This window comes from Amphiura filiformis, chromosome 17 (genome assembly GCF_039555335.1).
Source record: "Amphiura filiformis chromosome 17, Afil_fr2py, whole genome shotgun sequence".
NCBI classification, from domain to species: Eukaryota; Metazoa; Echinodermata; class Ophiuroidea; order Amphilepidida; family Amphiuridae; genus Amphiura; species Amphiura filiformis.
Window position 1 is genome coordinate 58207195 of NC_092644.1, and position 21491 is coordinate 58228685.

Below are 21491 nucleotides of genomic sequence, written 5' to 3' on the forward strand. Positions count from 1 at the left end.
TGATCTCCTGTTATCAACATAGTGAAATGAATAACAGTATTTTGCATTTAGACCTTGTTTGATTTTTGTTGACTTGAAATTCGCTGCTGTTTGTTTTTACATTTCTGACTGAACTCTTGAAATAAAACTGAACAAGTTTTATTTGTTTATCAGAATAAAATACTGCATCTCCCATGCTATGGCTGGGCCTACTCAAGTGCCCCGCCAAATGCACGGTGGCTGTGACGGTGGTATAATGTACCTCGTGTTGCATTATGTCACATAAAGAGCTTGCTCAGGAATGCGTGGAATGCTGACTAAGTACCTAGGTTGTGAACTTGACATTCACAGGGGTACTAGTAGAGGGTACATAGATTATGTCGTGGAAAGGATATTTATATTTGTTAACATTAACTTAGATTATTTTCAAAAATCTACATGTAACCTTTTTTTGGGACACCCGGTATATAACAAGAAAGTTGTTGAAGTCCCCAACAGCAGTAAATACTGAGGGCACTATAGCATTATGAAATAAGCACCAATGGAGCTGGGCTGCACAATAGAACATTTGTAGCATAAAAGTACACCTCTGAAGAATTTTGTTTACTTAAATGGCTGGCAATAGAAATGAATGAAAGACTTGCTGTGAAATTAACAAAAAACAATCCAACAATCATGTCTTAAATGGAGTGATACAATATACAATAACAGAAGACATGATATAACTACATGTACCATCAAAGTTAATTATAGCTGCACTTTTAAATATCTCGCTATCATTAAAATGATAGAGGGATACAACAGAATTCCAACACTATTATGTACTAGAATAAATTATGTATTTCACATAATTTTTGTAACTTATCTATACAGAACATACAACAAATGTAATACCATAACAATAGTCAAATCTATTTGAACCTTATCAAGTTTTGCAAGGAAAAAAATCTGTTTTTTTTTCTTTCATAGCTAAATGATTATTATAACACCAAGGGCAGCCAAGGTGATAATAATTGTTGGTTCTTGTGTAAGCCTACTTTTCTGTATCAAAAGTGTAATAATGAGAATATTTCTCTTTTACTTCAAAAACTTTACAAAGGCAAACCTCTGCACACTATATGAACCTCAAACTGGAAAAATGTTTCAAAGACATTTAACGATATGAACAGCTGGACTATACAACAGCTTGTAATATGCACAAAGTTTGGACAACATCTTACATATCTACAGGTTTTACACAACAGCTGTTTGGAGTTTGTTTATATAGAACTGTATTTGCTGCTATTTTTGCAGGGTTTTATTTTTGTGAATTTTTGTGAGTGAATGTGCAAGTACAAAAATACAGTTTTTATATAAGTTACTTCACACTTACATAAATTATGCAAAATAAACAACTCGCACAAGTTCCAAAAATCACAAAATTTTCTACACATGAAAATAACAGCATTAACAGTATTCAAGTGTAAATCTCACATCATAATAACAAATTTGTTTTTCATTCTTTAGTATTTTGGTCTTCTACATCTACCAATTTTGTTCTACTTAATATTGCATAATGTTTGGTATTTGTTCTTTGATTTTTGCTACAATACGATAGAAATGATAATACTGTTGGTTTCTATTATTTGGTATTCTTTAAATCTCACTTCATAATGAAAAAAATGTTTTTCATTTTTCAGTAATTTGGTCCTTTATATTTACAATTTTTTTTTCCTTTAATATTGCATAATTGTTGGTATTTGTTCTTTGCTATAGAATAATACAATAGAATTGATAATAGATATGATAATACTGTTGGTTTCTATTCTTTGGTATTTGACCAATCATTTGCACCTTATTTGTTTTGATACAATATACAACATGTTCACTATGTAACAGACTTTGAACAATTCATATTTAAAATTATATGCAATTTAAAAAATATTACATTATTTTCAACAGGTATTTCTTGTAATTGGTATTCACCTGCCTTTTTTTGCAACCATAGATTAATAATAATTGATTTTAAAAAAGGTACACTTTAACAAACCATCCACTTTAACCAAACCATTACATACATACATCACTGTTTTGTAAACTGTTATGGACTTGCATGAAGGGAGATTCTGGTCATTGACCGAGTTTCATCGGAGACATTTTTGCCAAATTCAACACAATTTTACCAAATTTCAAAAACAATTTGTACTGAATACCTCCCTGAGTTTGAACCCCATTTCCTTATTGCACACTCACATTCTACACTAACATTCTGACTTTTACAGCTTATGCAAAGGCTCATAACTTCACCCCAACGAGGTACAGACTCAGTGTTCGAAATATGCCTCAAAAAGTTACAGGCCAGCCGGGCTTACTCTTAAAAAGTTACCGGCCAGCCATGCCGGCAACTAGATGCCAGGCAGAAAAGTTACCGGCCAGGCCAAAAAGTTACAGGCCAATGGCCGGCTAACCGGCCCTATTTCGAACGCTGTACAGACTCCACCATGTTTGTGTGTCACTCATGAAGGAAACTTGATGTACCTCCCATTTATTTTGCTAAGCATCTGACAACGTTTTACATGGTGGTTGTTTACGTTCGGAGTATAACGCATTGGGCTAGAAATGAGTGCTAAGTACTGTATGCGCAAACCTTTGAAATGCTTAAAGACGCAAATTTTTATTAAATTTCTGGTTCTTGCCAACACATTCTGGAGGTACATTATCTGCCATCCACGAGTGACAAAACAAACTGGTGGAATTGTCATAGCGTTACTTGTGGTGCAATTTTGAGTCCTTAATCTTTGGATATATCATCTTTGCTTTACCCTCAACATTCCAAATGTATATAGGCCATACGTGTTTGCTTAAAAGCTTGGTGTTAAAGAATCCAATAAAGAGATGCCTTATAAACCTATAACATTTGGCCAAGCAAAATGTTTAGGTCTACTTTGCATTCCCAGACTGTTCCGAGCTGCTACCTCTCACATTAAGTTCATCTTCATCCTTTTTATTATTATCCTCATTTTTCTTGGACTTGGTCATTTCAAAGCACAATGTAGAAGCACCAGACACTATCAAGGCACCATCTGTTGAAAACACACAGGCTTGGAGCTGGTCAATTTCTCCCTACAAATGGCAAACAGCATTCATAGAAAATAGTGAATGTAAAACAGTTACCAAGTATCTATTTTTTATGTAATGGCATATCTATGTATTAATCGCATGCAACTATCATCTAGAATGGTACAACTACGAAAGATCTTTGATGGCTGACAATGTATGATTGTGGCATAATGACTGCAAGGTCATGGGATCTTACGGACTGGCAAACTATATACTCAACAGATTTTGCCCTTTTGGACAAAAAAGACAACACCCTAAACAGGAATTTATGTCAGTGTTGCAACAAATACCCAATAACAGAATTGTATCTGAAAAGCACCTATAAAGCAGGAGTTTATCTGAAAGGTACCACCTTTACAGATAAAACTTGAGCCTCCCCCCTTTAATACCCAAAGGTAACTTGTAATCATTAAATATATACTGACCTGTAATGTCTTAACACACTCTCCAGTTTTGACATCCCAAACTTTAACCTGCAATTCAAATAAGGAACAAAATTATAGTCTGTATGCCTTCCTTGAGGCAGTAAAGTAAAATAAAATTTTGTGATTTTCTCAAAAAATGCTAATTTTTGCAGGCATCTGTTATGCCAGTTGCACAAGTGGATTTATTTTGACCCAAATATATTGTAAACAAACCAACCGCCTGCCAGTAGAACAAGTTTTTTTGCATCAGATAGATCACATCTTAAACTAAATACAGTCAATTATTATCTTTTGCAAAATTCCTTCGCAATTTTTTTTTTTGTGCAATTTATGGTATAAACATGAAGTCAGGTTCTGATTGGCTAGTTGAAACACGTCATCATCACATCAGCACCTCATCCCCCGATCAATCTGCGTAGCATCATGTAATGCAGTCGTGATTTTAAGCGATCGGTCCGCCAGTACAATAAATCTTTGCAAAATACTGCAGGGTCCTTTTTTCTTCTAACTTGACACAGAGAATCCATACTTATATTGAGGGGATAATGCAACAAGGCCCTATCTGCAATAGCTGCCATATAGATAAGGCCCGGCAAAAAACGAGATCTCGCTTTTCACGCCGCGAATCTCGCTATTAACCAATTATCTCGCTTTTTAAGAAAGTTCCCAAGCAGTATACTTACTATAAAAATGTTGCTTTATGACATAAAAGTTCACCGAATTCCACGAAATGAACTTCTCCATCGGAAAAGTGTGCAGAATTCAACAGCATTGCAACCACATTGCAAGCAGCCCTCGAATTAACCCACGGCACCGACGGCATATTGCCGTGGGTGCCCACCCCCATTGCCGCAATGCCCTCAAAATATGTCCTTTACCGACGGCAGTCACTTGTCAGTGCCCTAAATGAAGTTGCCGTGGGTGCCCTAGCCGGCTAGCCTTGCCCCTTCATTATAAAATAATTAACAAGTACTGGGTAAAACCCCGAAGAATTGTGGAAAAATAAATCGAGTAACTTGAACACGATCGCTATTTTGAGCATCGTAACCCAGCTATCAATCATAGTTTGTTGTCAATTAATATTCATTACCGGTACTTCTACGTAAGCTTACATATTCAGCCAATCACATCGGCTTTTATACATTATTATTTGCTAGAAATCTGACTTAATTTGCCCGATTGGTCAGAGAAATACCTTCAACGTACTATCGACCAATCAGAAACGCTGTTAGTAACTATTAAAGCGTCCTGTGTCGTGAACAAAATCCGAGCGCTGGGCAAATCAATATATTGATCTCTCGATTAGCAAACATTGACTTCCCATTGCAAACCGATGGCGATCCCCCTTCCGGTATCGTCTTATCTTGTACATGTGAGTCCATCTCTAGATATGTTTTGCACGAAATAGTTTTTATCCCGGTGAATTTGATCAATATTATTACCAAAGTTACAGCTGTTTCATTGCTGTTTCGAGTCAGTTTTGCAGCTCAGAACTAGGGATCGCAAAATTTAAGTAAATTAAACTGTTGATTTTTGATTGCTTTGTATTATTTAAGCAGGTTTTTTTAGCAATCTGGTTAGTTTTAGTGTAAAGTTGAGAGTCACATTTTACTTTGGTGTCGAATTCAGCTGACAGCAATGCATCTATTCGCTTTTGAAAATTGCCTTGGTGCCCCTCTCAAATTTTCAACAGTTGCCTTGATGCCCTTTTGAAATATTACAAATTGCCGTGCTGCCTTGCCTTTTCAGTGAAAATCCAAGGCAATTATCAACTTGCCCTAAAAAAGTTGCCGTGCCCCTTCAGATCCTTAATTCGAGGGCTGATTGCAAGTGCAAAAGCCAATGCTTTACTTAATAAAAAATGACATTTCATTGCAAATGAGTTCAAGTTTAGGCCAAATATCATTATATTTATTGAATTACTGGAATATTTTGACTATAAAACATAATTCAAGGTCAAATTTTTGTCACTTTTTCTTCGACTCACGCCGGCATCGGCAGTTCTGTTTACATGTACAATCTAAACTGACCTAATCTGAACAATAGAGGGCAGGCAACATTTTTTATTTTATTTTATTTTTTTTATTTTCGTATTTTCTGGCGTTTTTAAAGCTTCTTGTGCCATTTTTCGGGGGAAAATCTCGCTTTTCTCGCTTTTTAAAATTTTGGATCTCGTTTTTTACTTCCAAAAATTGCGTTTTTTGCCGGGGCCTACAAATAGACATTTTACAAACATTTTATATTATACACATCTACACAATATGACACATGACAGCTATTGCAGATAGAGCCTTCTTGCAATAACCTCTTGATATGTCAACTTACTATTTCATCATCACTGACACTAGCTAGCATAGTGCCATCAGGAGAGAATGCTACTGCTTGCACCCAGCCATTATGGTCTGTTAGAGTTGCTATGTGACTGCCATCTTTGGGATTCCAAAACCTAATGGTTTTATCCCAGGAACCAGAAGCCTATACAGAGGAAAGGAAAATGCAAGGTATTAAAATAAATCACAATATGCACATAAAAAAACCCAGAAACATTACAATGTTTCTTTTGATTAATTTACTTTAAAAAGTTAAAGTGAAAAAGGTCTCAAACAAAAGGTGTTGCATAAAAAGCCTATGGAGGGGGATTTTTTATAAATGGCTGTATGTCTCAGTACAAATGCTTTAAAGTAGCCACAAATTCCCGCTCACTGGATGCATAACTAATCAGTCTGTTTCAAACTTTAAAACATGAAAAATTGATCAAGTAATACACAACATCATATAACATATCATTGTTGCAACATTGTGGTGTTAGCAGGGTAGTTTTGAATACTTGAATGCCATGGGACATTTACATCTTGTGAAATATGTATAACTCTAACCTTAAATATAAACCGAACCCAAAAAGCAGGGTGTGTTGTAGGTCTTGTGTTCAAATTATACGAGAATTAGGCCAATAAATGTTCATATTTTCACATCATATTAACAAATAGGTGTATGGAAGTACCCTGGGTTTTGTCTAACAACAGGTACAATTGAGCACATACAAAGACTGTCTTCTGACCGACTGAACTTGTCATTGAGCTAGCATACATACCAACATTCCTAATTTGGAGAAGACTACAGAATGTATATTGCCTTTGTGGCCCTGTAACACATGACACTGTGACATCTTTGCCCTTGATAATGGCCATACACGCACTGTGTGGTCCCATGATCCAGTAGCCTAAAGGAACAATCAATCAAAGAAAAGGTTTTACTAAAAATATTTGTAGACATTTTCAACTTTAAATTGTTTAAATTCACTATCTTAGGAGATCAGTACTTCAATTACAGCCCGCTCTGATTACTGTGTCTTGCAAAGGTTTAAGGAAGTTTGTAGTAACATCCATCATAATTTTGGTAACATATACCATTCCTTGGCAGCGGGTTGTTAAATGTGAATACAATATAATGCATCGATTTTTAATTGGTGCATAATACAGAGGAATGAATAAAGCACCTGATATATCAAAAAGCTTAAACATGAGGTGACAAACTGACTGAAATGGAATATTCCAGTTGAAATCCATACATATGCCCTATGAAAGACAAGCCTTATATCTCCCACATACGTAGAGTAGATTTCAAATGGAGTCCAACATTCAGGAAACCCCATTTGAAATTCACACTCCCTGTGTGGAAGATTAAGGTCTTCCACAGGGGGTGTATAGATTTCAATTGGAATCGCCCAATGGATAATACAAGAATTGCCACTTACCAGGTAATCATTGTTGTGTGAGAAAGTACAACATTGGATCACATTGCGATGGCCTGTGAATATGTTCCTGGCTGTCCCTGTCTGCAAATAGTACAAAGGAGAAGTGAAACCACTCAGATATTTAATGGTAGTCAAAATGCAAAGAACAAGAAGTGTTATGAGGTTTGGCACTCACATTTGAAAGTCACCGAAATGAAGGGACAAATTGGGCTATTCCTGTTGAAATCCATACACCTCTTATGGAAGACATGACCTTAATTGCCCACACAGGGGGTGTAGATTTCAAATAGATTCACTCACTCAGGTAACCCCATTCACATTGCCTGTGTGGAAGATTAAGGTCATGTCTTTCAACTGGAATAACCCACAATTTAACATCCTCCTCTCAGCAACGTCTTTGGTGTCAAACCACTCGTCTAAATTTTGAATCTGTCACCAATATTTCTTTTGTAAATTCTGTTTCTGAATAACTTGAAGATGCTATGAAAACAAGTACCGTTGTTACCGTCAGAATTCCCTTTTTTATAGACTACTTGTTTGTCACAGCATCTGCACTGCCGCTATGGTTTCTGGGAGAAAGCAAAATGGCTGCGCCCATGTAAGCTGTCGTGGTAACGGAGATGCAGTGATGATACGGTTTTCACCGTCAAATATCGTATTTGTACTCATCTAGAACATAACTTAGATCATCAATGATCACAGAAAGAAGACCAAGATGTTGTAAGGAAAGGTTACAATAAATGTACAACTTTATTGAATGTCAAAATAAGACTTTACAGAAGCATTCTATTGTTCGTGTTTATGATGTGTACATGACGCGTTATGGAAAACGTTCAACTAGGCATCTCCAGTAGGAATAGTATTGCACATATAGCTTCTTAGACAAGATTAAATATGTCATGCTCTAACAGAAATGTGTCATTTCTATTGATGATGGGAAACTAGAAACCAGATTCCTGGTTGGATGGATGAGATGGATGAAATATCAATATTGTGAGTAAATCAAGCAAAACCATAAAAGAAATGTGAAAATAGTGCAACCCATTAAACAACACATTTTATGCTCAAGACTTATCTTAATGAAAGCCTAGGCATTATTGTAGGTTTATATTCGTACCTGTAAGTCCCATATGATAGCAGTATTGTCCCAAGCTCCTGAACACAAAAACCTTGAATCAGGTGAGAAGGCAACCGTCTCTACACTACGTGCATGACCTGAAAATGAGGATATGGTTGTTCATTATTGATCAATTGTGTACAATGTAACACAAAACGAACATAGAATGTATGAGATTTACCCCACCTTTGCCTGAGTTACAAACATGATAAAACACATTTTTATAATGGGGACCATAATTTGTTTATTTCCAAGTGCTTCTGAATGGAATACAGTTAATTTAAAGTATGGTATTATTCTTTTCCTTAGATATCAGACATATTTCACTCATATTCAACAATTAGTATTGATAAAGAATTGCTGTAGTCCTGGAAGTTTATGGTATGATCATGTATACTTTGTATCTTGACTTGACATTGGAATGGAAAATCACTGTTGCTCATTTGATAATTAGACATTGTTGTCAATTTCACATAGCACGATATTGTGGATGATACCTTGTTGGAAATAGACCACAACCTGTATGTCTAGAAAGCTAGAGATCACAGGTTCAAATCCTGGTCATTGATTTTTTTTTTCACCCATGGGAAACACTTACCTTTGAGTTGATATACAATCTGTGTGTTACAGGTTCTCCATACAATGACTGTTGTATCATAGGAGCCACTGGCAATCAGTTTACTGTCTCTAGAAATTGCAACACATTTGACAGCACCTAAAAATGCAAAACAGATTAACAATGTTAACTGTTGTGAAAAGGGGCAGCTTGATGCAGGTCAGATTCTTTTCTCACATAAGTTGTCATTCATGTCACAGGATACATGGGAAAAATGTTATTAGTAGTACTGTATAAGACCACTCAGAATTATTTTGGTCATTGATACATAATTGGATGAATGACCCTCCCCTACATGAAACTAAACATAGTACTTTGCTTTTGGCCTCTGAAATAGCTTTTGACAAAAAACTATTTTTACATTTTTTTTCCAGCCTCTTTTTTTTCTCTCCTTGTTTACTTTTGTGTCTTAGGCTGAGCCGCTGAAGAAATGAATAGTTTTGGGAATTCCTTTAGAATACCCTACCACTGTACATTTTCAATGCATGTATAATGCTCAGTAAATGGAATAAACGGTAGGGTACTGGTATTCTAAAGGTTCATAACTAAACAGAGGGAACAAATGTTTGGCAATGGCAACAAGTACACATGAGGCCTATAGTCAAATCTGTTCATCAAGAAAGTATTTCAGCCCCTAGCTGTCCCCATACACTCATGCTTGTTACCTGTATGTGCTACTAGTCTGCATACAAGTCTTCCTGCTACTCTATTAAACACTCTGACTTTGCCATCATCAGCACCTGTTACCATCATCTCCAAGTCTGGGGAAAAGGCAAAGCAATTCACCTGCAAGGCAAGAAATCACACAAATAAAAGTAAAGTGAGAACTAAAATTCTCATGACATTTAAATATAAATTTATGTTCATTTGGTGACCATTTTCTTTCCTTGAACAAAGTAAAAAAAATTCTTTCCCCTTCCCACTTTTTTGGGTAAATGATTGTTATAAAAAACTTATTTTTGTTTGTTAAACCTTGTTCCTGATTTAATGTACAAGTACACTACATTCAAAAGTGCATAGAGCATAGTTATTATTTTCAAACTAAAGATGAGAGAGGGAGTGGAGTCCGGTCTGGGAGGTTATTCTGTCATATTTTTGGTCCAATCTAGGTCGGGGAGTACAAATGGGTTGAGTAACCAACTTGTTTTTTTTTTCTATTGTCTGGAGCCATCAGTCCAGGTTCCGGGCTTTGATGTGAAGATGCAGGTACCGTAACTACTTTTATGGAGTAACCAATCCAGATCCAGAACTTGTTGGGATGGCCCATTGGGGCCAAAGTCTCTTCATAATTTTTCAGTGGGTCAAATTAAGCAATTACCGGTGCCGTATTTCTTATTGGCCCACATAAGAGTATTTCCTCTAATATTTGTCGCCACCTCTTATAATACCGGCTTTAATATTTTTTGGAAAACGGCTTCTGACAAAACATGAAAATCACTACCCTTGGCCTTAACGCCTACTTGTAGGCCTATTGTGACTAAAAAGGCTACGGTACCTTGCTGAAAGCTTGAAATTGATACTCTTATCGTGGCCACAGGTGTTTTTTGGTGTTTTTCTGCTCGATGATGACTTCAAGAGTGATTTGAGTGGCCCCCTAAGGATATGAGCCGAAAGTCATTGATCCCAACTTGACAAGTTCATATTTTGCATTTTTAGCATGATTTCATGTCATTTGTAAATATGAGATAATAAACACCCCTTCCTTGGTTTAACATTTTGCATTTCTGTAGTGCATGTACTAAGCTGATTTGCACATGGATGTAAACATTGTATATCACTTACCTCATCTTTGTGTTTCAAGTATTCCTTTCTTTCCACATTGTCAAATGTTTGCTGCAACTCCAACTGACCAGCAAGCATACTTTAATGAAACCAACAAACAAATGCTCCCTCACAATTTAAAAGGAGCGGAATGTTCAAAGGGGAAGGGCTCTGAAATTTATTTAAAGTGACTACCTACTTTCCAATAAAAATCATAACATGTAAATAATTATGGTAACTTCAGGTAAGCTTAAAATTGCATTTAAATTGCAGCATGTCATTATTGTGTCCCGGCATATAATTTGTTGCAGCAGCAAAAATACAGCATGTGACTTGTGTCATTTCTGACCCAACTTGTTGTCTGAGCTCTATTTGATCATCTTGGCTCTAAAGTGTAAAAAATAGGCTTGTGCAATAATTACAATTTTAATTACAAATCACATCATCATATCGGAGCTCGGTGCAGTAAATCAAGCTTCCTGGCTTCCTTCGTTGTCTTGCCTACGTTTTGGCTGGTTCCTTTTCCTACCTTGTCTTAACCACGCTGAGAATAAACCAGGAATCTAATTGGCCGACGAGCTGATTCTACACATGCGCATTAATAAGATACAAAAAGTACACATGCATGCATTGTAAGGCACAAATTTGGACGGAAAGTAGTGTTTTTTACGTCTATAGGGCCATGGGGTTCCTTGCATTTACGTAGATGAATGGTAGAAGAACCATAGAAGGTAAGGATTGAGATTTGGAAGCTGAGTACTTTGTCGATTTGAGGGATTTAGTACAGCAAAGAAAGGCAGGATTGTGTAACATGCATGCATGAGCAATGAACGGTAAGCTTAACGCGGCTGTGTACTCTAGACATTGTTTCTTTCGCAAAATTGAGTTTTTTTGATGTGTTTGTACTTTGTTATGTTTTTTATAAATACAAGGAATGAAAACCCAGATTTGTAAACTCCAACTGCAATATTTTAAGGATTTTATTTCACTATTCCACTCGTGTTTGAAATTGAAAAGGAAAGAAAATCTTTGTTGTACCAGCAGGATACACGCCGCAAGAACAACGCATCGCGCTGCGTGTCGCGCAATTTGTTAACGCACAAATATGCTACGCATACGCGACGCTTATCTGCATGCGCGGCGCGTCTTATGGAAACACCACGGAAGCACTGATTTCCCAAAAACCTAGTGGTCAAATGGCTCCGTTTTAGCTGATAAAATGTGGAGTTTTTTAAGTTCTTTCCCCGGATTTAAATATCAAGTTATGAATGGATTTCGCTCAAACTTCTCAAGGGGCTGTGGATTTACCCGATGTTCGCGTAATATAAGGTACAAAAACGAAAACTGCCGCATTCTCCTGTGAGATTCGATGAAAGTGCAAAATGTGACCACTTTAAACTTCAACGGCCATTATTTCAATGTTCATTTTCTCGGTAAAATGACGATTTAGGTACACGATAACTCAATAAATACAGCATCCTATAGGTAAGCAAATATGATCATCGTAAAAAGCACAATTTTATATTTTGGTCTATTTCCGATTTTAGGCATCATTTTGTGCAAATAGGCGCTTGTGAATTTTAAAAAGTTCAATTTGTTGCCTTATATGGTCAATATCTCAAAAAATAAGGCCAATATCAAAAAAATTAAAAAAACGTTTTTGTGGAGCCTCAAGATTGAGCTAAAAACAAAATAAAATATTTTGGAAAGAGTGTTTTTTTGTTATGATGTACCTAACAAATATTGCCAAAAACTCTCTTTTTTGTGATTTTCTTCATAATTGTTGTTTTACCCCAAATCTGTATATTTATATTAAGATTTATTGATGTCTTGCCTTCATAAAAATGTATACTTTTATATGTCTTGTGCGAATAATTACAAAGTTATTGCACTTTTACTACATGCATGTCTGAGAGTACACAGCTGCCTTAAAGCCACACTAAAGTCTTATTCAGATTCCCTTTTACAAATTAAGCGTACTGCTAGCCGTCCAGCGCGTATTATTTGCACAAGGTCCAATGCACACGCTTGACGTCGGCAGCAGATACCCGATTGTTATAGGTACTACACCCTGCACAATTTTGTGGCTATTTTGCATTTTTCTCAAAATGATAGCGCATTGATGACAAGTAAGATATATAAATTATAGGGGCAAAGACTACAACAACTGCACTGAAAATTTTATTTCAGCACAGACAACATTTGTGGAGTTACAGTCAAAAATGAGGGAAAACCACTATTTGATCAATAAATCAATAACTACTTGCCTTGAGTTACTGAATTTTCAGTGCAGTAGTTGTAGTCCTTGCCCCTATAATATACATATTTTACTTGTCACCAATGCGCTATAATTTTTTAGAAAAATGCAAAAATAGGCACAAAATTGGCCAGGGGTGTAGTACCACCTTAAGCTGTCAAATGAAATCTGAATAAGACTTTATACAGTGCACTAGTAACAGGTGTGTGATGTACTGGTAGCGAACAAATTTGGAATTGAATTTTGAAGTGGGCAAAAATACAAGGTGAAAAAAGCAAGGAAAAATAAAATGTTTGGAATGTGTGAAGTGAGCAAACTGTCAGGATGAAAAAAAAATAGAAGAAAATAAAATCGAAGTAAATAAATGAAAAAAATTAATTGTATGTCTCCGCTGTAGCACCTGGTACTGGTTTTGTTATTTTGATCTGTTGTGACCCTAGGTTCCTTTTGTTTGTAAATAAAAGGACATTCAAGTTCCAAGTGATATGGTGACTAGCCCATATTTAATCTTGAAAAGTAATGGCCACACTTAATGGGGTAAAATGGTCTGAAACATAAATTTTTTGAGCATGCACAAAAAAAGTTCCAGTAAACCCGGAACAAAATATGGTGTCCCCGAACCAACCTAAATTTTAATGCTTCTGTTGCCACTGTTAATTATAGTCAGTTTCCTCTTGTAACAAGCAATTGTCCCATGTTCAGTATTTGGTCCAGTATTGCAGTATTTGTAGCCACATTATCTACTTAACAATTTCACAGCCATGAATATTGAATGAAACTTTCATTCACTCTTTTGACAAATTATTTATAAACTTACTGTGTTAGCAAGTTTGTTTGCAATAGTTATCTCATGTTCAAATTCGAAGCAAAAATAAGTGAATACGATTTCAATGTTTTTCTTCTTTTTTAATATGGTACACTACATTTTTCTCTTTTCAGGATCAAAGATTTCACATAGCCACATAAAATAGATCTGTAAACTAAATTGAGTAACCATTCCAATACAAGCCTCACATAGGAATCATCATGAACTCTCTGGTAAAGCAAGGTCCAGAATCGGCCTACAAGGTGTGGGGAAAGGTACAGGGCTTACTAGCAGTCTACAAACCAGCAGATTTGTCAACAAAGGATGTAATCAACACAATTGAAACAGCTGTCTTGCAAGGTAGGTCATGTTATAATTTACTTACATTATGTAGCAATGGTCAATTTGTTTGAGAAAAAGTTATAAAACAGTTTGAAAAACTACCTAGCAAAAATCGTGAGAAGTCTCAGCAATATGTTTGAAATAAATATTCTTCAATATCTTTCTTAGCATTTTAGTGTAAGAATTTTTTTTCCAGTATGCAGGTTATTGTTGAGTAGTCCACAAACACAGTGATCAAATTTCAATTATAAATTTCAACAATATAAACTGTTTAATAAACTGCTGATTATTTAAGCATGTGTGGTTCCCAGGGCAGGGTGTATGATAAGTAGGCATTATTCTGATAGAGCTTGCTCCTAAGTCTCGGCCATCTACTGCCTAATCCTCTGATTCAATGTGTTACCATAATGGAAAGGCTGTCTGTGCTATGGTTTCCCTCCACTGAAGATTGAACCAAACAATGAAGCTTTGCACCAAATGCAAATATGTGAAACAATCAACTGAGTCGCTAATATTGATTTTGAGTTATTGGCAAAAAAGATACTCAAATCCTTTGTTTTTTTTAATTAATTTAATAATTTCAGCAATTGATGAATTGCCTGTAATTTGGTAACCAGAATTGAATTTTCATGGCATTTGTGTCAAAATGAAGCATTTTTGAATGGGCTAGTAAAATTGAATATTTTTGACATTAGACTAATTTTCCTTGATCATGTCACATATTTCAACCATCATGTCAGCCTCAGAATGACCTCATCATGTCTTACCTCATCAATGATCTTCTGGTTATATATTTCAGGTCTTAATCAACTCAAACAAAGACCACAGAAGACTCTTGTCAAGATTGTTCAGGATGAGACATCAGTTGCCCAGGGCAACTCAAATGTCCTGATGGCAGTGAAGGTAGCAAGTCTGGCTGATCATCCGTTGGTAGCAGGGCCAAGATACACAAGGATTAAGACTGCTTCTTCAGCGAAGGGAATTGACAGAAAGTCAACAGGTGTTATGGGTAAGTGTGTAAAAATGTTCGAGATTGGATTTAAACACTTATAGGGGCGGTGGTCCAAGATGTTAACCATTTGTTACAGACTTTGTAACTAAAGACTAATATTTTTTTTATGTCTAGGCTAATCAAGGCATTAACAGCAGTTATCTATAACTAGGTAGTGATGATGGGTTGGTACCAGGAGAGCAACTTACCTCCCCATTGAAGCTTTGTTTATCCTGGTTAAACACTTTGGTCCAATTTCTCAAAGCTTGGCTAGTGGTCAGGCTTCTGAAGCCCAGACTAGCCATGCTTCAAGAAACTGGCCCTATATGTTCAGTAATGGCATTCCATATGCCAACTAAAATTTTAAAAGGGAATTAAATGATCTCCTGTGGCTGACCAAGTTAGATTCTATGATCAGTTGCAGCTTAGAGGATAGACTTAAGTTACATCACACTACACATCCAATTTCTCACTGGATGTACTCTGGAGCTACTCCGGATTACCCCCAGGGCTACTCTGTAGCGGTGCACCGTAAACGCTGAGTCAAAAATCCGTGGACTACTCCTATCCGGTTTTCCACGGTGTACCTCCCGTAGAGATAGCCTATAGCGGAGTACCTCTAGAGGTACTCCGTAAAAAATGTGTGATGATCTGTTGCCAGATTGAATGCTATTTTCTCAATTTAGCTTTATTGTATGCTTTTATTAGGATATATTAGGATTTTTGTTCTTTCTTTCTTTTTTTTTTTCAAATATATGTTAATAGTATAATAATAGAAAATAGTAAACAAGTAAATAGGCCTATAAACAAGTTCAGAAATAAGCAAGTAAAATTAATGAAGTAAATAACTGACTAAATAAATTTATCAATGAATAAACAAGTAAATAAAACAATAGGTAGGCCTAATTAAATTAACAAGTAAAAACTACACAAATAAGAAAGTAAATAAGTAATATGTGTAGGCCTATTAGGCCTAAATAAAAAAAAAAAAGAATAGTACTGTGGGCCTAGGCCTATGTAAAATAATCAATATTAGAATGATAATAATTATCATTAACTTGGTTGTTATTTAGCTTTTTAATTTGATTACCTGTTTGCTTACATGTTTTTTCATTTGTTTGAGTAGGCCTGCATTTGTATGTTTTTAAGCATTTTTCTTTGCATATTATACTTGAAATGATTGGTCATTTATTTTAGGACCCCACTTTCATTCATTTATTTTTTACGCTTTTATTAAATTTATTATTAGTTTTATATTTATTATTTATTTACGTTTACTTATTTACTTTTTAATTGTTTAGTAACTTATTTAAATATTTAATTTTTAATAAATAAGTGACCAATCATTCAAGTATAATAATAAGCAAAGAAAAATGTTAAAAAAACAAACAAATGCAGGCCTACTCAAACAAACGAAAAAAACACATATCAAACAGGTAAGTAAAAGATGAATAACAACCGAGAAAATATGAAAACTGCGAGTAACATCAATGAAAGTTAAAAGACTAGTAGGGCCTAGCCAAAACATGTAAAATATCAAAACTGTATTGCAAGTAGGCATATTAATATAGGCCTAGGCCTAGGCTACGACTTGCAACAGTAAAGTAATGTGGTGCAAAATGTTAGGAAAACAGCGTGAAAACAAGAAATTCAATAAGTATAAATTATGAATAAATTTTAACTGTGGGTCCAAATTCCAATAATAAACTCCTGTAATAAACAAACAACATGGGAAAGTAGAACCGCGAACCGCAGTATGCACACTTTCTTTAAAATACAGAATAACAACGACAACGTCATGCAAGCATCTCAAGTTTAGCAAAACTAAAAACATTTAACAAGAAACACAAAATTAAATAATGATTGAAAATGATTTTAAAAACAAATTGAGAAGAAGTCGTACTGTCGTTAAACAAAAGAACAAGTTTCTACAAAGGAAACAAAACCACTAAAAAGAAACAAAATGATAGTCCGTGTCTCCGTGTGGCTGAAACCGATTCATGACGCCCTATGCAAACGTGCAAACATGGTCAATCAATTAATCAAAACAACAAACGTTCGCTTTGCTAAAAATAGCTAGGTACGCGAACTAGTACGCCGCCGATTACGCTGCTCGGTGAGTTGTTTACCGCTGCCGGTCAATGACCCGCTTGGCTGCGGTTGTACACCGGAGCTGACTCGGTGTTACTCCAGGGTTGACTCGTGGCTGACAACTATCAGATGTACTTCAGAGTAGCTTCTTAAGAGTACCTTTAGAGTAGCTCCGATATGGCGTATCCAGAAGTTGGCACTAGTGTAGCACGGAGTTGGCTTCTAGACAGACTATGGATGGAGTAACAGCTAAGTAGCTCTGATATGGTGCATCCACATGGGTTTACTAAGGTGTAGCTACTTGAAGTAGCTTCAGAGTAGCTCCATTAAGGTGTAGCTTCAGGGCTACACCAGGTGTAGCCGCGAAGGTAATCTGCCGCGGTGGTAAACCGTGAATGAGAATCTGGATGTGTAGTTAACATACGTCCTGCAATAAGACCTACATGTACCAAGGCTACTATTAAGCTACAAGACATACTGAGCTTTGAAGAAGACTCATTAAAACAGACAGGAAACAACATTTTGAATTGGGTTTTTTTGTTGCCAAATTAACATCTGGTTTATTTTTGTTATCAAATAACTCCTGGTTTAGCGTTTTATTTACCTGCTTGATCTACCTATTTATACCAATCAAACATGTCATGTTTTAGGAATTCCAACCAAGTTGCTTTTTTGATGCTTACACTAAAATTGTTATTGTTACAGTTTTAGCAGTTGGTTCAGGTACCAGGAAACTGGAGGTATATAAGAAAGCCAAATTATCCAGGACACTCAGTGTCAAAGGTCGTCTTGGGTTTGCTACAGACTCACATGATCCAGAAGGAAAGATCTGGGAAAAGACCACCTATAGTAAGTTGATTTTGCTTTTAAATGGAATGGAATGGGAACACGTAGCCAATATAAAATGTTAAATATTCACATGAAAAATGTGTTGAAGCTCAAAGAAATTGTTCTACATTCACTTTGACTTAATGAGATCTGAAATGTTGAGAATAAAAGTGCCCTACATAGTCCTGAAGGGCCTATGGCATTGACATTTAAGATTTAAAAAAAGAAGATATAAATGATGATATAAAACATCCATCAATTTAAAGGGCATGGCTCAATCTTGTTCTGTTTTCTATCTTATATTCAGACATACCATTAAAACTAAATGTTTCCAAGTTATGAATTATATTGCTCTGGTGGTTTGATAGAGAACAAAAATGTGTATAATAATGCCCCATAGGATAGTACCGTACTGACGCGAGTATAGGCCCACCCCGTTTTTGGATGAACATTTGTCAAAATTGGGGGTGGGACTATACTCAATTTCAAAAAAAAAAAAAAATTATTTTAAGTTTTTTATTTTTTCGGTTTTGTAGTGTCCCTGGACCTAGACCTAAATGCTAGGATCATTCATGGTTGACCTAAAAAAATTGAAAAAAAAAAAAAAAAAAAAATCAAGATGTTTTGTATTTTTAATATGAAAATTGATAATTTGTATTCATGTCATAGTCTATTAATGATTTCAAAATGCATTGAATTTGAATGCATTTTGAAATCATTAAGGTGGCTGTGTACTCTCAGACATGCATGTAGAAAAGTGCAATAACTTTGTAATTATTCACATAAAACATATAAAAGTATACATTTTTATGAAGGCAAGACATCAATAAATCTTAATATAAATACAGATTTGGGGTAAAAACAACAATTTTGAAGAAAATCACAAAAAGTGAGTTTTTGGCAATATTTGTTAGGTACATCATAACAAAAAACACTCTTTCCAAAATATTTTATTTTGTTTTTAGCTCAATCTTGAGGCTCCATTCCAAAAACGTTTTTTTTTTATTTTTTGATATTGGCCTTATTTTTTGAGATATTGACCATATAAGGCATCAAAATGAACTTTTTAAAATTCAAAACGCCTATTTGCACAAAATGATGCCCAAAATCGGATATAGACCAAAATATAAAAAATGAGAAATACGTTTCTTTAGTCGATCAAGCTTTTTACAATGAGCATATTTGCTTACCTATAGATGCTGTATTTATTGAGTTATCGTAGTACCTAAATCGTCATTTTACCGAGAAAATGAACATTGAAATAATGGCCGTTGAAGTTTAAAGTGGTCACATTTTGCACTTTCATCGAATCTCACAGGAGAATGCGACAGTTTTCGTTTTTTTTTTTTTTATTACGTGAACATCGGGTAAATCCACAGCCCCTTGAGAAGTTTGAGCGAAATCCATTCATAACTTGATATTTAAATCGGGGGTAAGAACTTGAAAAAACCCACATTTTATCAGCTAAAACGGAGCCATTTGACCACTAGGTTTTTGTGAAATCAGTGCTTCCGTGGTGTTTCCATAAGATGCGCCACGCATGCAGATAAGCGTCAGCGCATGCGTCAGCGTATTTTAAGTGCGTTAACAAATTGCGCGATACGCAACGCGATGAGTTGTTGCGCAGCGTGTACCTTGCTGGTACAACAAAGATTTTCTTTCCTTTTCAATTTCAAACACGAGTGGAATAGTGAAATAAAATCCTTAAAATATTGCAGTTGGAGTTTACAAATCTGGATTTTCATTCCTTGTATTTATAAAAAACATAACAAGGTACAAACATATCATAAAAACTTTTGAGAAAGAAACAATGGCTAGAGTACACAGCCGCATTAATAGAGTATGACATGAATACAAAGTATCAATTTTCATATTAAAAATACAAAACATCTTGAATTTTTTTTATATTTTTTTTTAGGTCAACCATGAATGATCCTAGCATTTAGGTCTAGGTCCTGGGACACTTCAAAGCCGAAAAAATAAATAACTTTAAAAAAAAAAAAAAAAAAAAAAAAATTGGGGTGGGACTTTACTCAAGGTGGGACTATACTCGGCGTCAGTACGGTACATACACTTCTAGTGTGGTTACCACAATTCAACATGTTTTTGTTCACACCATCTAAACGAAACATATCTCAGGCATTTTTAGTGGGGTAAGGAGAAAAATATGAGCTATTTTATGATACCAACAGGTCAGTTTTGATGGAGTAAAAAAAGTAAATACCATGGGGTCAGCAAGAATCTCTTATAGATTACAAAAATGGACAATTCTTAATTTGATTACAATTCTTATGTTACCATATGAGATCAGTGATTTAGTTATTCATATTTTAATAATTTATAATTACAGGTTGAAAGAATTGCCAACTCTAAACTGCTATTTTAAAACTTTTACAGATGTAGAATTTAAACAATAATTGTGTCCAAAATCATTGTCAGGATTCTTTTAAGCAGATAGCCAATGTGTGGCTTGTGTGGTTGTGCCGATAAAGCTAGGAAGAAGTCACATTAGTGACATTGCTGTTTTTATTATAGAAGAAAATACCCAATGTTTTAATATTTGATTTGTTTATTAAAACACAGACCATGTAACCAGGGACAAACTGGATTGCATCATAGGAAGTATCCATAGAGAAACACAGAAAACTATTATAAGGTAAGCAAGCTATTATCTCATTATTTAACACAACTCCAAGTCTCCAAGTACCCCCAGTATCCAAAGATAATTTTACAACTGCAATTTAGATCAGTACAAATACCCAGTTTTAAGTAAAAAGAGAAAAGAACAACTGCTAGAATAAACAAAATACAACATTATACATTATTATGTTTGATGAATCCAAGTGTGTGAAAACATTGAATCCAAAACATAATAATGATCAAATTGAATGCTTTACACCCAATATTGGTCTCGCTATAAGTAACAGTCTTGTCCACTATTTTAATAAAATATTGGAAATATTTTAATAAAATATTGGACGAGATGCAGTCTCATCCAATATTTAGAACTTATAGCTCGACCAATAAATATGGGATCACTCGATCCAATTTTATATAAGATGCACCAAATAAAAATTATATTCCATGGAGTATTTTTTGATCCCCAGTTGTATTGATGCATGCAACAAGCATTGTGTGTGCATTGTGTGACTTACCATTGTTGATTAATTTTAAAGGTTGTAGAAGTTGTGTTATTATACTTAGTTCAACTCATAAATGGCAAGACTCATAGTCATAACATCATGGATTGTTGTAGAATGGTGTGTGCAGCATACATGTATGGGTTAGTTAAGTATAAGTTGGGATGTTACATGTTATTGATGTGTGCAGCAACAAAATCTGAGTAAATTTTACCATTTATAAGTTCAGTAGGTATTTTGTTGATTGATGTTTTACAAATCTTTTCTTTGTGATTTCAGGAATTGT

The 21491-nt window shown here is 35.1% G+C and overlaps 2 protein-coding genes across 2 annotated transcripts in view; one reads left to right on the forward strand and one right to left on the reverse strand.

Moving 5' to 3' along the window:
* Nucleotides 1-1414: 1414 nt before the first annotated feature.
* Nucleotides 1415-11268, reverse strand: LOC140138051 (uncharacterized). Its single transcript, XM_072159893.1, has 9 exons — nucleotides 10773-11268; nucleotides 9656-9776; nucleotides 8973-9089; nucleotides 8375-8472; nucleotides 7258-7338; nucleotides 6595-6723; nucleotides 5829-5978; nucleotides 3504-3551; nucleotides 1415-3081 (listed from the first exon to the last, which is right to left on the reverse strand). The coding sequence occupies exons 1-9, from the start codon at nucleotides 10848-10850 to the stop codon at nucleotides 2899-2901; spliced, it is 1005 nt and encodes a 334-aa protein (XP_072015994.1). The 5' UTR covers nucleotides 10851-11268; the 3' UTR covers nucleotides 1415-2898.
* A 93-nt stretch (nucleotides 11269-11361) lies between these two features.
* Nucleotides 11362-21491, forward strand: part of LOC140137324 (pseudouridylate synthase TRUB2, mitochondrial-like) — a 13220-nt gene continuing 3090 nt past the window's right edge. Inside the window, exons 1-5 of the mRNA XM_072158966.1 lie at nucleotides 11362-11584; nucleotides 13948-14173; nucleotides 14955-15164; nucleotides 17943-18086; nucleotides 20649-20721. Of these exons, the coding sequence (XP_072015067.1) occupies nucleotides 14035-14173; nucleotides 14955-15164; nucleotides 17943-18086; nucleotides 20649-20721 (566 nt within the window). The 5' untranslated portion in view covers nucleotides 11362-11584; nucleotides 13948-14034. The remainder of the gene's footprint in view (nucleotides 11585-13947; nucleotides 14174-14954; nucleotides 15165-17942; nucleotides 18087-20648; nucleotides 20722-21491) is intronic.

Bases quoted from the DNA above. Each gene is read 5' to 3' on its own strand.
- LOC140138051 (XM_072159893.1), bottom strand. From the start codon at position 10,850: ATGCTTGCTGGTCAGTTGGAGTTGCAGCAAACATTTGACAATGTGGAA. The intron at 9,090-9,655 runs GTAACAAGCATG...TTGCATTTTTAG, and splicing joins CAGACTAGTAGCACATACAG to GTGCTGTCAAATGTGTTGCA. The intron at 3,552-5,828 runs GTAAGTTGACAT...TTTGAATTGCAG, and splicing joins GTGTCAGTGATGATGAAATA to GTTAAAGTTTGGGATGTCAA.